The sequence below is a fragment of the Denticeps clupeoides genome, chromosome 15, assembly GCF_900700375.1.
Source record: "Denticeps clupeoides chromosome 15, fDenClu1.1, whole genome shotgun sequence".
NCBI lineage: Eukaryota > Metazoa > Chordata > Actinopteri > Clupeiformes > Denticipitidae > Denticeps > Denticeps clupeoides.
In genome coordinates this window covers 16,322,962-16,342,518 of record NC_041721.1, presented here as the reverse complement: position 1 = coordinate 16,342,518, position 19,557 = coordinate 16,322,962, and the positions used below count along the sequence as shown (strand labels likewise).

Below are 19,557 nucleotides of genomic sequence, written 5' to 3'. Positions count from 1 at the left end.
ACATGTCTGCAGATATGCACATTAACCCCAACGTATCATCTAGCGCGACACCCACAAGCGCTCGTGTTCTGCTCCAACAGCTACATCTCGGTGTTTCAGCAAGTGCTGGAGGTGAGGGGTCAACCGGCTCCGTTCATTATTACATTTCCCACCTTTCCAGTTTTCGCAACTGTCTGTGCCGTCAAACTGAAGCTTTCATCACCAGTGAGCTCACTGGGTCACGTTAACTAGAGAAGCAGCTGATATGATCTCAGATAAGGTGGAGTGTGGCTGAAGCTAGAGGTGAACCAAGGCGTTCCATGTTTTTTTTTTTTTTCTTCCATTTGTGATTTAAATGATGAAATATCTCCTCACCCTTCTCTTGTGTAATTATATCCAATTATTTTAAATGGGAACACTTGTCAACAACCAGATGTGTCCAACATGTGCCACTGAACCTTCCTGCTCTAAAGAGAGAACAATTGTAATTGCCCATAAATATTCCGAGCTTGTCCTTTTGCAGCCGCTGCTGAAGTTAGCCAACATTTTTCCTTGGATCTCTTCAGATCCCCGTTTACGTGCTTTTGACCCAAGTTGCTGCACGCTGTAGTAGATGTCCCGCATGCACCTGGTAGTAACTGGGCTTCCAAAATGTGTATTGGGTTTTACCGCCATGTGAAATACATTCTTGGCTCATCCTGTAACAAATGCAGTGATTTGATAAAAAAATGTAATAGTATTCCCAATTAACATGTTTCACTTTCATTCCATCGTTCACTTTTTCTTTCCTTCACTTTCTTTTTTTCATTTGTTTCATTTTTGCTTTCTCTTTTACTTTATTGTTTTGCACATGGGGCAGTGGTGGTGCAGTGGTTAAGGAAGCGGCCCCGTGATCAGAAGGTTGCCGGTTCGAATCCTGATCCGCCAAGGTTCCACTGAGGTGCCACTGAGCAAAGCACCGTCCCCACACACTGCTCCCCGGACGCCTGTCATGGCTGCCCACTGCTCACACAGGATGATGGGTTAAATGCAGAGGACAAATTTCACTGTGTGCACCGTGTGCTGTGCTGCAGTGTATCACAATTGACAATCAATCACTTCACTTTACTTTTGTTTACACTTTCACAATTTCTCTATATTTGCTATGTCTTTTTTCTGTTCCTTTCAATCCTTTTTTTGTGTTGCACAGCTCCCTTATGGGACATGACCTCATAGCTCTGCCGCTGGCTCTCAGGTCTCCAGTGTCATGATGTTAGAGAGGCACAGCGTAAACCCAAGCAGTAAATGTATTGCCCGTCTACCCTGAAAAGCTTGCATCACCTGTACTGTCCCCGAACTGTCCCACTGGGACCCCCGTCCCCTGGTCAGGGGTTGCTGAAGGACCCTGGCTAATGGCTCTTTTATTTGACACAGACAGTGAGACCACATCACAGACCCCGGTTCCGCCTGGCAGCGTCAGCAGGGCGCGGCGGGGAGGGGAGGGGCTTGTTTTATTAGCGGTGGTCTCTTTTCAGCCCGACACCTCTGGTAAAGGGCGTGTTAATGGGTTTACGGAGGGAGAGCGAGCACTAGAGGGAGGGGGGGAGGCTGGTGGCTCTGTTGGGAGTCATGTATTAAAGGCGCGGCAGGGTGACATCATATACGGTGTGGCGTCTTCCTGTGTATTCTGATCATTGCAGTCACAGAACTGCTGTGGAGACAAAAATATGATTCATAGATCACAGATCTTGCTATTTTCCACCTTGGTGTTTACGTCTCTGACTGGCTGGATATGGAATATGATTACTGCATTCAGAGAGAATGCAAATGCCAGTCACCTTTCTGCTCCTTTCATGGTTGAAAGACAAATAATAGCGTATGAGTGAGGATAATAACGAAACGTCCAGGATCTTGGAAACAAGGTTTCTCTGTACGTCCAGAAGGCCAATATAGATGACCGCAGTTATTCTCGAACTCTGAAAATATTTCGCTCCCCACTGTAACCAACATTAAAAAAGCTTGCCGTCTCCCTAGTTGAACATCTCTGAATATCACAGTTGGAGAAGTGATCTATTGAAGCAAAAATATAAGTAAATTACTTTGAATCTCTGTTTCAATCTCTACTGTACGAGCCACTAAAATGTAATCGTCAGGATACACCGGTCACGATATGATATCACAATATATTCTGATACTGTGCATATACTGTGATTATTCTTCAGTTCACTAAAATGTAAAAACAGAGTTGAAATACAAGATGCTGCATCACTTTGCCAGAAATGCGAAGCATTGTACAGCGCCATCTACAGGACTGGAGGTTGTAGTTGCACGCTACTTCTTAGCTCTGCTGACCTCACTAAAACGCTCGACAGTGAACTACATTTGTATACAAAAATATGGATATTTGATGTCCCTGTATCGAGACAATATCACCATGTAAAATATTGCGATATATTTCTGTAACACCCCTGAATGTTATAATCCATTTGTTTCTTCACAGAACAGTACAGTTGGGGAGCAGTGTGTGGGGACGGTACTTTGCTCAGTGCAACCTCAGTGGCACCATGGCGGCTCGGGATGCAAACCCACAACCTTCTGATTACCGGTCCGCTTCAGAGACCCCTGGTGGCAGTTCGTGCGGGGGTCAAACATTATTGTTATTTGGGATATTGTTATAAGTGGATAATTATGGAATAGGTGTAGCTTATAAACTTTTGTGGGGGGAAAAGCCACAAAGGCCACAAAGCCACAAAATTTTATTTTATGTAATGACCACGTATATTATACAAAATTATCCAGCTGTAATAGCATGCCCCACCCCTCCCTCCATAGTTATACACCGATGGGATGTCCAGTGTGACATAACTGGACGTTCACTGAAAGCTTGTGTAACATAAAGGAGGACAGGCTTTCCCCCCCGCTCCTCCCAGAGAGTTCTCGCTCAGTCCGCGGCGTAACCCCCGCACTGACGGCATTACGTCCCGCTGTCGACACCGGTGTTCCTGACAGTGGCGAGGATTACACACTGAGGCTGACATCTGCAGCCGTGCATGTGGGCGTGTGATTGTGTGTGCGCGTGCCTGCTTCTCGCGGTTTCTGAGTGTGTTCAGGGCGTGTAAAAGGGCCTAAATGTGTAGTGTTTGGCAACCTCATAAAACTGGGGACATTTTACTCATAAAAAGCTTAATAAACATTGAATTAGAATTTCTTGGTAAATATTTATAATACATATGGTGCATAGCTGGAGGTAGAGAAGTGTGTGTGTGTGTGTGTGTGTGTGTGTGTGTGTGTGTGAGAGAAGCATCAATCACTGGTCTGTAACCTCAGCTTGATCAGCACACTCATTCAGATTACCCTGTTAATGATTTACACGCAGTCTCTGTTCTCCGACGTGCCCCCGTTTGCCACGTTCATCTCTGACTCGCTGTTCCATTCAGCTCCTTCATGCAGCAGCTTTCACGCCGGTGGCTCGGCACACAGGAAGCAGTTGCCTTTAAAAAGCCCCAGGGCCTGACTGCGGTGGGAGCCACACAGGACGATGTCTGGAGCAGGGCGGGAGCTTTCTGTTGCACAGGATATAGATGGTTCAGTCATCCCGAACCATTTCAGAATGGTTCATTTCAGCTATTGTGTTTAAAGCGTATTTTAAATTAGTTGGTTACTTTTCTATTTAATGCAAATTTGATACACTTAGAGACTGGCAACATGTCACAATAATATAATTTGCTACTATAATAAGGACATTGTGTTGTCTTAACGTAACCGCATGCGAAAACCACCGTCAAGCACAATTTCAGCTTGTACACCGCACTGCATCAGAAACTCTTCGTACTCTTGTACAAAGAATCGATTGATTTTAATTTATTTACAAGTATTCAAGAACATCAACTAAGTAGGGCATGGCCATATTATTAAAAATAATATTGTAATATTTCTAAAGGTCTCCTATTGTGAATTTTTCTTTTCTTTTTTTTTTTTCAGGTCCTAGAGTCCCCTAATACTGTATCTGAAGTCTCTTTTTCCAAAACTCAGCCTTGGTGCAGAATTACAGCCACATTGATCCAGTCCCACAATGAGATTTCCCAGGACACACCGTGTCTGTAGCTTTAAATGCTAATGAGGAGGAAAGAGGCGGGATGAGGATTCGCTGAAATGACGTCAACAGAATTCACAGACCACAATGTTTAGCACAGACAGGAAGTAGTGTCTGCATTGTTTTTTTTGTTTTTTTTTTAATAAATTAATATCCCACTGGTTCTTCAGAGTCTCATGTGATGGAACTAAGAAAATACATTTGTGCTCATTTTTACATCCATTCAGCGACTAACTGCAAAGTTTCGCATGTTTTCAAATCATGACGGTCAGTGGAGACACTTTTTATGACACAATAAGGGGACAAATTCCAGATCCGACCGCCTGAACTGCAGCTCTCTGAACGGTGCAGCAGAATGACATCATGATACAATATATATCTCTCTTTTTCTCTCGAATCTTTCTTAAAATCACTGTATAAATGCTAAATCTTCTGGTTCCCTGATTGTGTGCATCTGTGATTTTTAGTAGTGATTTTTAGCTGTGTCCCGTCCTAGGTCCGTCAGTTTTTCTTAAGAATCAAGTCATCTGACTCCATCTCCAATTAATGTCTGTGAAATCGTGTAGTCTTTCCCTTTTCTCTGCGGATTCACTTTTCTCCACTGTTATTCCAGTACAAACTCCACTAGAGTTTTCTGGATGGCCAGGAGAGGAGCTGTCTGTTTTCACGCGACAGATAAGTGAACCTTGAAAGCAAAGTACAATTTATCTGTTTAACAGTAACATTCGGATTCACTCTCTCTAGTCACAATGTAGTAATTTACTATCTTGCACATGAAACAGGCCGCGACACATGAAGTATATTTGATCCACCCCTAAAGCGAAGGTTGTAAATATGCTAAACAGAGAATACATTTAGAAAATAATAATAGGATTATATTTGTCAACTATGTCAATATTTGTGTACTTAAAACATGTTTTTTTCCAGTTTGTTGTGCGTACTTTGTATACTGAGCAACAGTGTGTAGTTTAAAGTTGATTTGTGGATTTTTTATTTTTTTTTTTCTTGTTTTCACAGCAATATTCAAAAAGTTGCTCTATTTTTTATCAAACTAGCAGAGCGCTGAAGAATTTGCTATACCTACAGTAATAGCTATTGTAGCTATAGCGAATAATACTGAAAGGCCAGGTTAGCAAAGATCGGTTATAACTTACCTCTTGGAGACAGAATTTCTTTTCTTGTCTCTTTCATGTTATGAATTAGCCATAACATTTCTTTCTTTATACTTTTCCTATTGAAATGTGCTTCGTTCGAAATAAAACACAATGTGTCGGATGGATCTTGTGCTAATTGGGAGCACTAGAAGACAAATGGCGTATTATTTCACGATCCAGTCACTTTAAAGCTTGGTGCGTGGATTTATGCAGTGAAATCCCAAGGAGCAGTAATCACACAGCTCCTGAGCTCACACAGTAACCTGACCGTGAGCGGAGAATTTCCTCTCCCCACTGTTCTACCAGGGTTCCACCAAGACTGACTGGCCAATCAGGACCTGTAGCTGTTTGCTTCCCGGTTTGAATGATGCGCCAGGAGTGGATTTGGATCAAAAGATCTATTCCATCACGTGCTCACTTGATGGCTGATTCCACCCCCCCTTCCCACAGTCCAACATTTCCTTTCTCTCCTCCACCTCCTCAGCCTCCCTCCTGCACTGTTCTTCTGCTTCATTACCTGTTCAAAGGGAAATGTGGACAGGAATGGAAACGCCAATCTCTAAAGCCAGAGCTCCGATTCATGCCTGTGGCACTGCTTTAGTTAGGCAGAAACAGAATGTGTGTGTGTGTGTGTGTGTGTGTGTGTGTGTGTGATATCATTTGTGATCCTCGTTCCTCATCTTTGTGAACCTATTTTCTCTCTTGAGAAGTCGGCCACTGTTAATCAAGCACTATGAGACCCAGATCATCATGCGTGAGGCTGCAGCACCTCGGTCACATACCACTCGCCTGTGAAGTTCTGGGCGTGGCCCGACTGCACCCTCTCCTTGTAATAATCTCTGCTGCCGGTTTATATTCGGTCCCTGCGAACTGCACGCACGGGCTTTATTTTAGCGTTTATGGCAGTTTAACAAGGCTTCCTCAAACGTGCCCTCGCGCTCTCAGGCCCGCAGCATGCTGTGGCGGTAGCACCCGTTGCTACGATAACATTACCCGGTTTGAAAATAGCTCTCTGTGGCTGGGTGTCCTGGGGATATTACGGGCCACGTGTTTGGATCGGCTCAGTAGTTTGCTGAAACTGAGATGGCTTCGTCTGACAAGCTGCCATGAGGATCTTAGCCTAACTGCAAATATTCTGGAAACTAATTGTAATAATTCTTAACCAGGTTCCAGACTAAAGTGGTTGAAACTGTGTATGTTTAAATTTTTCTCATTTAACAATCCTTAGCTAACTTTAGAATCACAATTGAGTAAATACCACCGGTCGTGGTTGGGTTGCCTTTTGTGTGTGTCAGTGGAGTGTCATAATGACCGTATTTGGGGTGGCAAATATTTTTATAGGTTTTGCTCATCATACGTTTTTTTTTTTTTTATATGACTAGAGTGTTTTGTTTATTTATTTATTTTATTTCTCTTGCTTGAGTCTAGTGTGGTGGAACCGATGCAGTATTCCCAGAAGCAAGGGGGGAAAAAACGCTGCCCATCTGTCAGGATAAACAGACTCATTCCAGCTCTCCCCTTATTTAACTGTGATCTGTAACCTCATCATACGGCTGCTGTGCGTTGTTGAGTGTAAATGTGTGATTTATGACAGATTAGCGCTAATGCTCCGTGTCTGTTTTCCCAGGGGGCCGTTCAGCGTCGTGCGCAGATGCATCAACAGGGACACTGGGCAGCAGTTTGCGGTGAAGATCGTGGATGTGGCCAGCTTCACCTCCAGTCCCGGGCTCAGCACAGAGGGTGAGAGCAGACACACGCCTGTAAACTCCATCTTTGATTCAATTTGTGTATATACACACACAGTGTAGGTGTGTGCACAGGTAGAGTGACATAATCACAGTTGGACCATGCGTATCACGTCACTGAATATCATAATAATACATACATTTTTTTTTTTTTTTTTTTTTGTATTGCAGGGGTTATTCATTTCAACGTGTAAAATCAAAACCTTGAATATTTCTTCCAAATTTTGTCTAGTTGCTTCTTGTGATTAATTGTGTCATATATATGAGTGTTTTGTGGGGTGTCTTTTTATTTTCTTTTTATTACCAGTAGTCTGTATATCGGCCGAGCCTAATTTTAGGGGTAGTGTCTTGGTCGTGAGATGGGCACTGGCATACACCGATGTGTGTTGTGCCATACTGTGCCATGCAGGGCTGCTCACACTGAGCTGGTGCCACTCTGGGCTTGGCAACAGCCTCCTACCATCTGCACTCTGTGTCCGGTAGAGAGAGAGAGATAGGGGGGCAGTAGTGTGTTTCAGAATTTGAAAAATGGCTTCGACAATATTGTTGATTATACAGTCAGTGCAATAAAACGTTATTGAATTGAAACCAAATTGAGGGAGAGTGAAAGCAGAATGGGCAAAAAGTGGGGAGAAAATGATGACTGGTAGAAGAAGAATGTAGAAGAAGCCTTGTTGCATCGGAGGTAAAAGTGAGAAATAAAGAGTGGATCACATAAAGCATTAGTGTTTATGAAAGAGCGATGGAAGAGTGTAGAAATCAAGGAAAAGGCGTGGGAGTGTGATGGAAAGTTAGAAATAAAACACAAGTGAGGGGAACATTTATGAAGGAGCAATGAGTCTGTGGGGATATTATAGGACAAAAAAATCCCTTTTGGGGCAACATTTGTAAACAAATTCATGCTCTTTTGAATATTTGCATATTTATTAAAATGAAGCACTTCACACAACTCACTTTTTTTATTTCCCCCCCAAGCAATATACACTGTGTTACAAATATGAGGTACGGTAGTGGAGTATGGTGTCTGTTAATAGCATGGTGGAGTATGGTGGCTAATTGTGCACAGGGAACATTTTTATATTTTATATATATATATATATATATGTGTGTGTGTGTGTGTGTGTGTGTGTGTGTGTGTACCAATGAATCCAGTTCCATTGCTGGTTCTTGCACCAAATTCTGAACAGTTCAGAAGCACAATAACAAAAAAAAAAAAGGAACAAAAGTGGCCAGAAAGTGATGGTAAAGAGAAGTGCAGTGCACACCCTGGCCTCATCAGAGGATGTGGTCGTTCGTTGTGCTTTTGAATCGTTGATTGCAATGGTTCCACTCAAAACTGGTGGAAACCCATTAGTCATCAGTGGAAAAGACTGAAGCTTTTAAATCCGACCAGCTACAAATGGCTATGCGCCCCCACCTCACCTCCGCTGATAGCCCGAGCCACGCCCACTGTAATGCAGACTAGGCCGTGTCATGACTACAGTAGTTGCTTCCAGTATGCCCCGGGCATTATTAGGTAATTATTAATGATCACCCGGTCCTGAAAATGAAGTGTTCAGTCCGGAACCCTCGGAGCTAAAGGTCCTTTTTGCTGTGACTATTATGAACTTGGAGCCCCATCACTATGATTAATCAGTTTAATGATCAATCAATTTGTAATTGGTTGACTATAAAGACCCATAGTTAAGATTTAAAGATTTTTTGGCCATACACTAAATCTAGTCAGATGTGCATTTTTTTGGTATATCTACACACATATATGGTTGTTTTTTCTCCTGTGGATTGAACTGGAATTGGCCACTGGCCGTTGGAATGTGTGCTGGGAGGCCTCAAGGCCGTTTTCCCACCGCCTGTAATCTTCCGTTACCCAGACGCGGTGCTTTCGGCTGTGTGGTGAAGAGGCGCTGAGGAAGCGTGTTAACATTTCACTGCTGTTAGCCGCTGTGCATTCTTCCACAGGCACTCGGCGGATGAATATAAATCTCGCCAAAGTGGAGACGGCCGAATGGCCATTGATGGCGGCCCCGGTTGCCTCGCTTTGTTGGGAAAATATGGCTGCTGTCAGAAAGGAACTTGTCACTCTGTGTGCATGTGTGTGTGGTTGCATACAAATTCTACAGTGTTATCTGGCACATTGTTGCGGAGAATAACATACATGGCACATAAAACGTCACATATATAGGAATATATAGGAATGGACCATGGCTCAGTGTGGAGGCCCACCTGGCCCACTAAAGCAAAATGGTTTTAAATCGTCAGTGATGTTAGGGGCACCGAAGCGTTTGTCTGCGGTCGTTAGAGCCCATGTGACCTGGACACTTGTTGATGGGGTGGATTCTGGTGACAGCAGACAATCACTTCACTTTCACTGTCAAGGTTTGGGTCTCATAGACAGGAAAGGGTGTGGTCAACCACTGACCCCACATTTTATCTTTTTGTTGTGTGTGTGTATAGTTATTGGCATCAATTTATTATGTGTGATCATTGTGACTGCATGCGATTATTTATTTATTTATTTATTTATTTATTTTTTTGCTCAAATGTACATGCGCATGTGTGTGCGAGCGAGCGAGCGAGTGAGTGGGTGGGTGGGTGGAGGGCGGGTCCCGTCTCTCCGAAGTAGTCTGTAGGGAGGCAGCAGCTCCACACCGACGATCCGGTAAACCTCCTCTCGCCTGAGACTCAAGCCCACCGGATCCCCTGTATCATCGAGCGCCGGCCATGCTGTAGCAGCGCTGATCTAGGACCAAAACAGTCCATTAACATTTACACTGAGCACATCATATGGCACTGCAGCTGCTAATGTTTCTCTTGCTTTTATTAGGCATATGTGATCCATAAATATAATTGAAATTATTATCAGTAATAATTTTTTCTGCCAGGTTAGGTTAAATGGTGTAGTGTGTAAAAACTCTTGTCTTGCTATGTGAATGTCTGTCTCAGACCTGCTCCTTATGATTTATAGGATTCTTCATGCCCCCGTACCAGCCAACTCCCACAGAGCCACGACATGTCAGCCATTTTATGCCAAAATATTACCACTGGCTTATTTTGTTTTTTCATCATTTGTATTTAATAATTTTCAGCAGCATCATACCCCCTCCTTCGCCGGGTGGGGCGTTTCTGCTCAGCAGATGTTTCTGTGTAAAACGCCGTTTAGTGTGATCAAGCAGGCAGCGCACAGCCAGATCTTCAACACCAACACCCCACCCTCCCCCTTCAGGAGTGCCGGGGCCGGCAGCGGTTTCCATGGCGATGACTGACTAGTGCAGAGCGGCTCTGAGACTGCCAGCCCATAATAAGCTCCTCGCAGTGTTTGGTCTTTGCTGCCGGTCTCCGAGCTGCTGACCGGGGCAGTTTTAGTGCTGATCGCTCGAGCTGGAGCCACATTCCCTCCCGGCGGAGGCAGACAGTCCTGAGGTGAAACAAAAACCTCAGGCAGGAAGTCTGGGATGCTGTGTGTGTGTGTGTGTGTGCGCGTGTGTGTGCGCGTGTGTGTGTGTGCGCGCGCGTGTGTGTGGTTTTTGGCCTCTCCCCTCCTCTGCACACGGCCCAGGTTGCGAATCTGCCTTCATGTATACTAGAGGAATCAAGAAGGGAAGAAGGACCCAAGCCATCACTTGTCATCTGGTCTGTGCCAACTGGGTCGTCTTTTGATGAGGGGCGGGGATGGTGGAACATTTAAATGTTTTAATCATGATGTTTGCCTCAATGTGAAGAACTGCTGTTCCACCCGTGGATTTACTGTCGAAAAAAGGGGCTGATTCAGCTCATGAAGTAATTAAGTAATGCCATATAGACCAGGCTTCTTCAGACTCTGCTCAGGCTGAATGCAGCAGTGCGCCATCTAGTGTTGGTCAGGCAGCACCCCGTGACGTCAGGGTTCGAGAGCAGGGCAGAGTTAGGCTGAACTAAACAGGATGTGATCCTGAGAATTTCAATGGTATCAGTACTTTAAGTTGTTGGTGCTGATGCGAAACAAACCAGACAAATTATTTTATTTGCAGGAGGAGTGCATGTTCATATGAGAAGCGGTGATAATGAGGGTGATTTTAATGTTGTTTTTTTTTTTTTTTTTTTCCTCTTTTGCCTACAGATCTGAAGAGGGAGGCCAGTATCTGTCACATGCTCAAACACCCTCACATTGTGGAGCTGCTGGAGACCTATAGCTCAGATGGGATGCTCTATATGGTCTTTGAGTTGTAAGTCTCTATATGTGTGTGTGTGTGTGTGTGTGTGTGTGTGTGTGTGTGTTTTTGTTGGGTTTTTTTTTTATGTGCAGGTGATTGGATGAATTTAATCAGATGGAAATCCAATGTTTCAACAAATACAGAATTTTCTTACACGTAATTCATCTTCATAGGCAATTATGGTACCAACATCACACTGCAAGTTTTGAAAGAAATTTTCTGTGTGGGATGCAGGAACAAACTGCATTTTTTTTTTTTTTTTTTAAATCTGAGTGTTATTCCCTGCAATAACTATGTTACTTCAAACTCTGATGTGGAAATAAAGCTGACCTGATAAATTTACACATGCTTCCCATTCCCACTTTGCTCATATGGTCTTGAGACGGAGCACCGTGTTAGACTGTAATTCTCTTGCCATCCTATTACGGAGTCACTATTACCCGCTGTATCCGAATGGGATCGCTTGTTTTACGGCCTCCTGAAAATTGAACACGAGTGCAGATAGAGTAAATCACACGCTGCAGGGAGTGTGTGTCGGGAGTATGTGCTTGTATGTGCGAAACGGACATGCGGTGAATGCGGGGTCCAGTACGACCCAGTACGTCTACTTCCCAATGTTGCGGATTTTTAAAAATCTTTTTAGACACATTATAGTAACTGGATGACTACTGACAAAAAGAAATGTGTAGCATAATGCGGTCATGCCATAAAACTGAATAATTCAATGATTTTATAAATCACCTTCTTGATAAAGGTCTTGGAATGAGAGCTTGCAGATTTTGACTAAAACTAATTTTGTGTTGAATTTTTTTTTTCTCTTTTTCTTCTGAAATTAAAATTGGATTCGGCTTACATGGGGTTTAATATGGACTCATTAGAGGGTCTTTAGTATGTTCGGACTGCTTTATCTGCGGTCCTTCCTTATCTGATGTAAAATACCTTTTGTTATGGTTTGTGTTTTATTTATGACAAATTATAAGTTATTAGGATAATGTTATGACTATCTTCTCTCCTTCTGTTAGTATGGATGGAGCCGATCTGTGTTTTGAGATAGTAAAGAGAGCAGATGCGGGTTTCGTCTACAGCGAGGCAGTAGCCAGGTAAGATGCGACCAGCGCCAGGATCCTGTTTATATTTATGACCGATTTCCCTGCCTGTAACTCACCGCCCTCTCCCCCCGCCTCTCCCCATTTCCAGTCACTACATGCGTCAGATTCTAGAAGCCCTGCGCTATTGCCATGACAACAACGTCATTCACCGGGATGTGAAGGTGAGGCCATGTCCTGGTTTTATTTGAATTTTTCTCTTCGCGTGTTCCAGTAGTCTGCGGTTTCATCGAGCGCTGTACATTTCTGAGTGAAAAATCCCGCCCACAGATGCCCACAACTGTGCAGTGGTTGTCAAAGTTCTGCATAATATCAGCAGTTCTGCCCGACACGTTCAACAATGTTCTAAAGAAATCATCGTTTGACAGATAATAAATTGTTTGATATGGATTTCTCCTAGCTGAAGGTTTGTCACTATAAAAAAAGACTTTACAGATGGTATTATGTTTCCTTTTTTGTTTTTTTTCTTGATTTCAGTTTAGTTATTAGCACTCTTGGCAGGAAAGTTGAAAATCAGATTGTTTGTCTTATTTTATTGATGAGGCTTTGCACGCACTCATGAGATTAAGTGCTCATCTCAGCCAATTTAATTCCTCTAAACTGCAGCTATCGACTGTGTCGTACAACAAACGAGTTTAAATAATTCACATTTTAATCAGGTAAGTGATGAAAGTTGCTGATCTGGCTCTTAAATCGCTTTAACACGCTCACTAAAGAGTCTTCGTTCGCTGCTCTGACTTGCCCTGCCTCAGTTCTGAGATCATCTCGCAAGCGTACGGCTGCCCCACCACGTGACCTTGAACTGGACACACACTTTTATTTTGCATGGGTGTCTGTCTTCTGTTAAAAAAAAAAATCTTTACAGTAGGCCGCCAGATGCTGCTGTCGGCTGTGGGCTTGTGCAGAGTCAACAGTTGACGCAGCTACGACGCGTCGTCCGGCTCTGATGCTCCCCACGCCGCGGTCATCTGCAGCAGTTAATCCCAGGCCGGGATTAGGGTGGTAGCAGGGGGAAGGCCGCTGTGTAATGCGACAGGCATCTGTGATCAAAGTGGGATTACTCCCGGAGTCAGGGGAGCACAGAAGGCAGGCAAGGAGGCGGGACCCCGATCCTCCGTGGCCGTGGCGCTGCATGGCGGCCCTGCTCTCAGATCCATTACTTTGGTCTGATGGAAGCAGGCCTACGTCCATCAAGGACTAAAGCGGCTTTGCTGTGTCTGTGTGCTGTTTATCGCTCCGATTGGGTGTAATTACATGTTTACAGGTTAATGGGTCAAGATATTAATTTATTCGTTAACTTTATTCTTTAATACACTCACACCAAAAGATTGCTTATATACTCATAACTAATTTGGATATTTTTTTTTTTTAGATATATGTGCTAGAGTTTCCTTCTTTTTCTCTTAATGTCTCTAAATACAATGCTGTGGTAATCAGCAGAGGAACAGAACCCTTAACTCGTCGGGCCCTCCGGAACCCCCAAACTACAGGCAACCGAAAATGCCTTAAAGTAAAAAAGTTTGTGCCGTCTCGTCATGTTTTATGTTGTTCAAATGATTGTCATGTTCAACCAGAGGGGTCTCCACTGCCTTCTGCAGTCATTGTTTCATGCAGTTGAACGTGACCTGCCTTTGCGTTTCGACCAGTAGAGGGCGCCATGCTTTTCCAGCTTCGTCTCAGTCCGGACGTTGACAGCAGATTCGATTCTTCCCCAATTAGTCATTCGTCTGCTGGGATCAGTTCCACACATCAACATTTCATCAAGCTGCGGTTGTGCTCCAGGTCTGGCAATCAGTCTGCAAATATCAGAAAGATGAGCAAGCCAAAGGATAAACCTAGAAATGTATATGGCAAAAAGGTTTTTTATTTATTTTTTATTACACAGATTAGTACATGTTCAGAGAGGGAAGTAATTATGTCTGTTCTGGGTTGTTTTCCCGTCTATGTGGTTTCTTGACCTTCTGGTCTCTTACAGGAACTGCACTGTTTGGCAACACTTTGAATCATCACCTGCACATCTTACTAACAGATTAAAGCGCCTTCGCTGGAAAACGTAGTGAATCTAAAAGGTCGCGGCGAGGTCATGAATTCTTCCGGGCTGAAACGCTGAAAGGGACGGAAAACTTTTACACTTCCTCCTGCTGCTCTGTCTGCGCCGTCACATGGCTTTTTAAATCTGTGCTTTTGGAGATGTCTGCTCTGTGCTTACTTCTGAGTGAGCCTGGAAACTCCTGTTCAACATTTGAATGTTCTACTGAAGCGTTGTGTGCTCCGGGAAGACCCCTTCAGAGACGAAGGAAGATCCCGAGCAGGCAAGAGTAAAACGCGGTGACTCATGACTGCAAAGTACATCCATAAAAGTTCGCAAGAAAGCATCAGCGTCCCTGGAGAATTCAGGCAGGTTTGAAATGTTCATCTGCTGCTGAAGGGTCCATTCAACGTCCCCCAGATCGTTGAAAGGGGCGCCCGTCCATAATGGCTCACATTAAACACATTGTTAGTTTCAGTAATACATTCAGTTGTGTGGGCGCATATCTTGTGAAAAGGTCGTTGGTAATTCATTTATCATGAATAAAGTTCTAATAATTGGAGGTTTGTGGTTTTCACAAGAAATCATAAAGCACTAATATGTCTCTACACCTGCATGCGGCGAAATGAATATTGCATGCATGCATGCATGCATGCATAAATAAAAGTTCCGAAATGGAATGTTTCACGCAAACGAGTGGCCGGAAGGCTACGGCACTCCCGCGAGTTTGCAGCGCAGGACGGTGGCGTGGCCGATGCTGCCCCTGGGCGTGTTGCCCGGGGTGGTGGCCTGAGTGGTGGAGCTGTTGGAGGTGCCGACGCTGTCGCCGTGATGGCCGGCGACCCTCAGCCGCCGCAGCAGGCCGCGCGCCGCCTGCACCGTGGCCTTTCGCACCGAGCCGGACAGCATGAAGTACATGACCGGGTCGAGGCAGCTGTTGAGCGAGGACAGGAGCAGCATGATCTCGTTGGTGCGGTCCACCACCCGCTGCCACTCGCAGGACGTGTCGGTCAGCTGCGAGTGTACGTACACGCCGCGGAAGGAGTGGTACGGCACGAAGCAAACGGTGAACAGGAAGAGCACCACGAAAGACTTGCGGGCGGTTCGGCTGTAGCGGCCTGCGTTGGGCATGTTGGGCTTCCTCAGCGACGTTTGGAGCAGGTGCCAGGCGATCTGACAATACGAAGCCACCAGGAGCAGGAACACCAGCCAGAAAACTGCCACCATGAAGGCGTTGAAGTACGCTTTGCCTGCCGCCCCAGTCCGCTTCTTGTACTGGAAGCACTTCTCGGACTCCTCGTTGCCCTCCGCCAGCGCGATCATGGGCACCACTGCCACGCCCGCCCCGACCCAGAGCGCGCCACAGGCCAACTTGCTCCACCCGTTGCCCCTCAGCCAGCGTCCACAGCCCCTCAGACTCCCCTTGCCGCTCTGGATCTTTATGTATCGGTCAAGGCTGATGAAACCCAGCAGAGTGATGCTCACGTACATGTTCATGTAGAAGAGGTTGCCCACCGCCTTGCACATCCTCGTGCCCAGAGGCCATTTGCCTAGGGAGTGGTAGAGGACCCGGAAGGGCAGGCAGATAATCAGCACCAGGTCCGCCAAGGCTACGTTGATGAGGAAGACCCTCACGGAGTTCTTACGGGAGTGCAGGACGAAGAAGACCCACAAGGCCAGCAGGTTCCCGATTAAACCAAACAGAAAAATGAGGGAGTAGAGGACTGCAAATGGAATGTGCAGAAGCTCCTCGTCCATGGAGCAGTTCTGTTGATTCTTAATGCCGGAACTGGTTGGCATGAGGGATTGATTTGAAACAAATAATGATTCCATAGTCATCCTCTGCGTGTGGGTTCTGCTGCTTAAATCTTCAGTCCTGAGAAGAAGAATAGAGCACTTAACTCTTACTTTAAGTATTTCCTGAGACAAAAAAAGGTGAAGTGAAACAATATATAATCCAAATCTTTCCCATTACTATTTAATTTAATCTATCTAGTTTTCTAATTCATTTTCATTGTTTTATTTAATAAAATATTTATTCAACGGGTAAATTCATAGAATTTTTTTCTTCTGTTTTATTCATCATAGTCACAAAGGTCAATTGCATTTAGTATGTAAACTACAGACGGCCTTTCTGGATATCAGTTCTGAATAGCTTATTAACATTTTTAATAATATATTTTAATATTTTTTTCCTCTTTAATCCCTGCACATTTAGTCTCATTAAGTATTCTAATTTTAAAATGTTAGTTTTAGAAGTTTCAGAAGATAAACCTATGCATATATACACATTCACACTGGTTAATGTCACTGTTGATTAATTGCATACACAGACTCAGTAACACATGCGCAGGTATAGCCATACGGTTAAATGAAAGCCATAAATCACCTACCGCTCATTTGCAGGCTCTTCTCAACGCGTTGCGCAGCTGACGTGGAGGTTTGTGAGGATTCCAGACAACCGTTGTTTCCCTCCATCGAATACATCCAGTTTCCCCCTTTAATGTTTTCTTTGTTTTGCTGGCTTTGCGTTTTGAAGTCTGTGGAGTCTTGAGGTGTTCTCTCCCCTCACTAAACCCCTGGTCTTGGTACAAAATCCGGTGGCAGTTCAGCGCTTTAGCCCTGCCGTCTTTACTTCCATCCATGCGGTGCACACTGCTGTTCGCAGAAGAATCTCCTTGCAGCAAAACGCAGAGGAGGCTGAAAAAGTGCGGAAGGAAAAGCTCAAACCACAGCAGGGGTGCTTGCACTCGCTCGACCACTTCAGCTGAGAAAGACAAAAAAAAAAAAAAAAAAATCGTGTGTGTGTGGAGAGGGGGTGGAGGTGGTGAGGTGGCTTGCCAGGTTTCCAGCGCACAGTTTGGCAGACGATCAAGCCAAAAGTTTTCTTTTCCTGCATGTTACATCAGGGGAAGTCCCTCACACCTGGATGTTCTTCCTACATGTGTCACACAGATGGTGTTCACAGATACTGCAGAGCATCACCGTCACCAAGTGAGCTTGGTCTTCTAGGTCTGTATTAAATTCAAATGGGGACAATCAACCACCACAGTGAAATTTATAGATTTCGAATTTTCAGGAAGGCATTCCGTTCCAATGAATTTCAATTTTGTGTTTATCTAGGATGTTGCGCAATCAAGTGCGCTGCAGTACGGCGGCTTTCCCCCCACACAAGTCATCAGCTTAAATTTTCCAGTCACAATGCACAGTCCTTTTAAAGCAAACCTGATTTTTTTTTTGTTATATTATGTTGATTTTATTTTTGAGAGATGATCATTGGCTTCTTGACAGACTCTTTCAAAATGTAATTAATGCAATTCTAACAGTTTGTTGCTTCCTCCTTTGCAGCCTCACTGCGTCCTCCTGGCATCTAAAGAGAACTCTGCTCCAGTGAAGCTGGGTGGCTTTGGGGTGGCCATTCAGCTCGGCGAGTCAGGATTGGTGGCGGGAGGTCTGTGCACAGTCAATTCGTCTAAAAAGGGAGTCATGGGGCAGGGCAGAGACTCGTTCATCTGTTATTATTGAATAACTTTTGATGGTTTATTCAGTCTATGATCTGAGGCAATTGTGGCATTAATTCTGAAACGCAAAATCTGTACAAATGTTTGTTTGCCTTATGACTTTCTTTAAATTGTTCAGTTGCTCATCTAACTGTTGCATTTTATGAACAATAATTTTCGTCCTTTCAGGCAGGTTTCAGTTAAATGCATAATTCAGGTCCCCGGTGGCCCTGTAAAGGAAACCACAAACATATATTAGGGACACATATATACATAATCATTCTTGTCTCTTCTTTGTCAAATCTGTAAGTGGACTGAAAAAGATTTCATTATTGGACACACACACACACACACACACACATATATATATATATAAATGTGTTCTCTAGGTGTAGATACTTTTAAATGTTATGCGATAAATGTGGACCTAAAGCTGACTGCTGTGACCGCTGTGCAGGGCGTGTGGGGACGCCTCATTTCATGGCTCCAGAGGTGGTGAAAAGGGAGCCGTACGGGAAACCTGTGGACGTGTGGGGCTGCGGGGTCATCCTTTTCATTCTGCTGAGTGGCTGCCTGCCCTTCTATGGCACGAAGGAGCGCCTGTTTGAGGGCATCATCAAGGGAAAGTACAAGGTAGTGGAGTGGATGTTGGTTTTTGGTTGGAGTCTTGTGGTATTTGTAATAGACCACATTTGGAGCTTTTTCCGGGTCTTAGTCCTTTGAGATCTGCATATAATGTTTTTTTTTTAACCTGTGACCAAGTCTCCTATTTCACAATTCTCACAAGTATTTAGTTCAGTTTCAGTTTTACTCTGAGATCTTTCAGTGACTCACTGTTCTCAAAGAATCTCCACTAATCCCATGGATGTGTGTGGTGTGTGTGTGTGTGTGTGTGTGTGTGTGTACGTACATGCGTACATGCTACTCAGATGAACCCACGGCAGTGGGGCCACATCTCTGAGAGTGCCAAAGACTTGGTGCGTCGCATGTTGATGCTTGATCCTGCAGAGAGGATCACAGTCTACGAGGCCCTCAACCACCCCTGGCTGAAGGTGACACATCTGTGCACATTCTGACTTTTGAATACACATACACCAAAAAAAATTTAAATAAAATAATACATTTGGAAAAAATATTTTATATACAAAAATATATTTTTGAGAGTGACACAAATATTGGTTTTCACTGCTTCAGGGTTTTTAGATCTTTTTGTCTGTTGTCTCTGTGGTTTTTCAAGACATCTGCAACTTTCCCTGACATGCTGGGCCAAATCCTGACTGATGGCGACTCATTCCTTTAAAATCAGTCCTTTGAGTTTGTCAGAATTTGTAGATTTTTGTTTTTCCACCCGCCTTGAGGATTGACCACAAATTCTCAACTGGATTAAGGTCCAGGAGTTTCCTGGCCATGGACACAAAATTTCAATGTTTTTTTTCCCTGACGGTGCTGCCTTTGCAATTCATCTGATCTCTCTTCATAACATTCTGTAGTATATGCAAATTGCTATGATAAAAATGGAAGCAGTAAACCTGGTGAAAACCAGTATTTGTGTCATTCTCAAAACTTTTGGACACGATTGTACATCCATAGAGGTGGTAGTAGCCTATTGGGTAGCAGAGAACCACAAAGTACCAAGTTCAAATCAGACTTACTACCGTTGTCCCTAAACAACACACTTAACCCTGAGTATCTTCAGGGAGACTGTCCCTGTAACTACTGATTGGAAGATAAATGCAGTAAATGTAAATGCACATCTATTAAATAGTAAATGTAAATGCACAT

General features: G+C 44.1%; 2 protein-coding genes across 16 annotated transcripts in view; one reads left to right on the top strand and one right to left on the bottom strand.

The window, feature by feature from the left end:
• Positions 1-19,557, top strand: part of LOC114764356 (peripheral plasma membrane protein CASK-like) — a 45,264-nt gene that overhangs the window by 9,696 nt on the left and 16,011 nt on the right. For all 15 annotated transcript variants that reach the window (XM_028953914.1, XM_028953907.1, XM_028953908.1 and 12 more), the window contains exons 2-8: positions 6,833-6,945; positions 11,047-11,152; positions 12,163-12,240; positions 12,338-12,410; positions 17,624-17,726; positions 18,233-18,408; positions 18,705-18,827. In XM_028953914.1, coding sequence (XP_028809747.1) covers positions 6,833-6,945; positions 11,047-11,152; positions 12,163-12,240; positions 12,338-12,410; positions 17,624-17,726; positions 18,233-18,408; positions 18,705-18,827 — 772 coding nt within the window. The remainder of the gene's footprint in view (positions 1-6,832; positions 6,946-11,046; positions 11,153-12,162; positions 12,241-12,337; positions 12,411-17,623; positions 17,727-18,232; positions 18,409-18,704; positions 18,828-19,557) is intronic.
• On the bottom strand, positions 14,093-17,031 carry gpr34a (G protein-coupled receptor 34a). Its single transcript, XM_028953921.1, has 2 exons — positions 16,669-17,031; positions 14,093-16,151 (listed from the first exon to the last, which is right to left on the bottom strand). Exon 2 carries the CDS (start codon positions 16,112-16,114, stop codon positions 14,984-14,986), a length of 1,131 nt encoding a protein of 376 aa, XP_028809754.1. The 5' UTR covers positions 16,115-16,151; positions 16,669-17,031; the 3' UTR covers positions 14,093-14,983.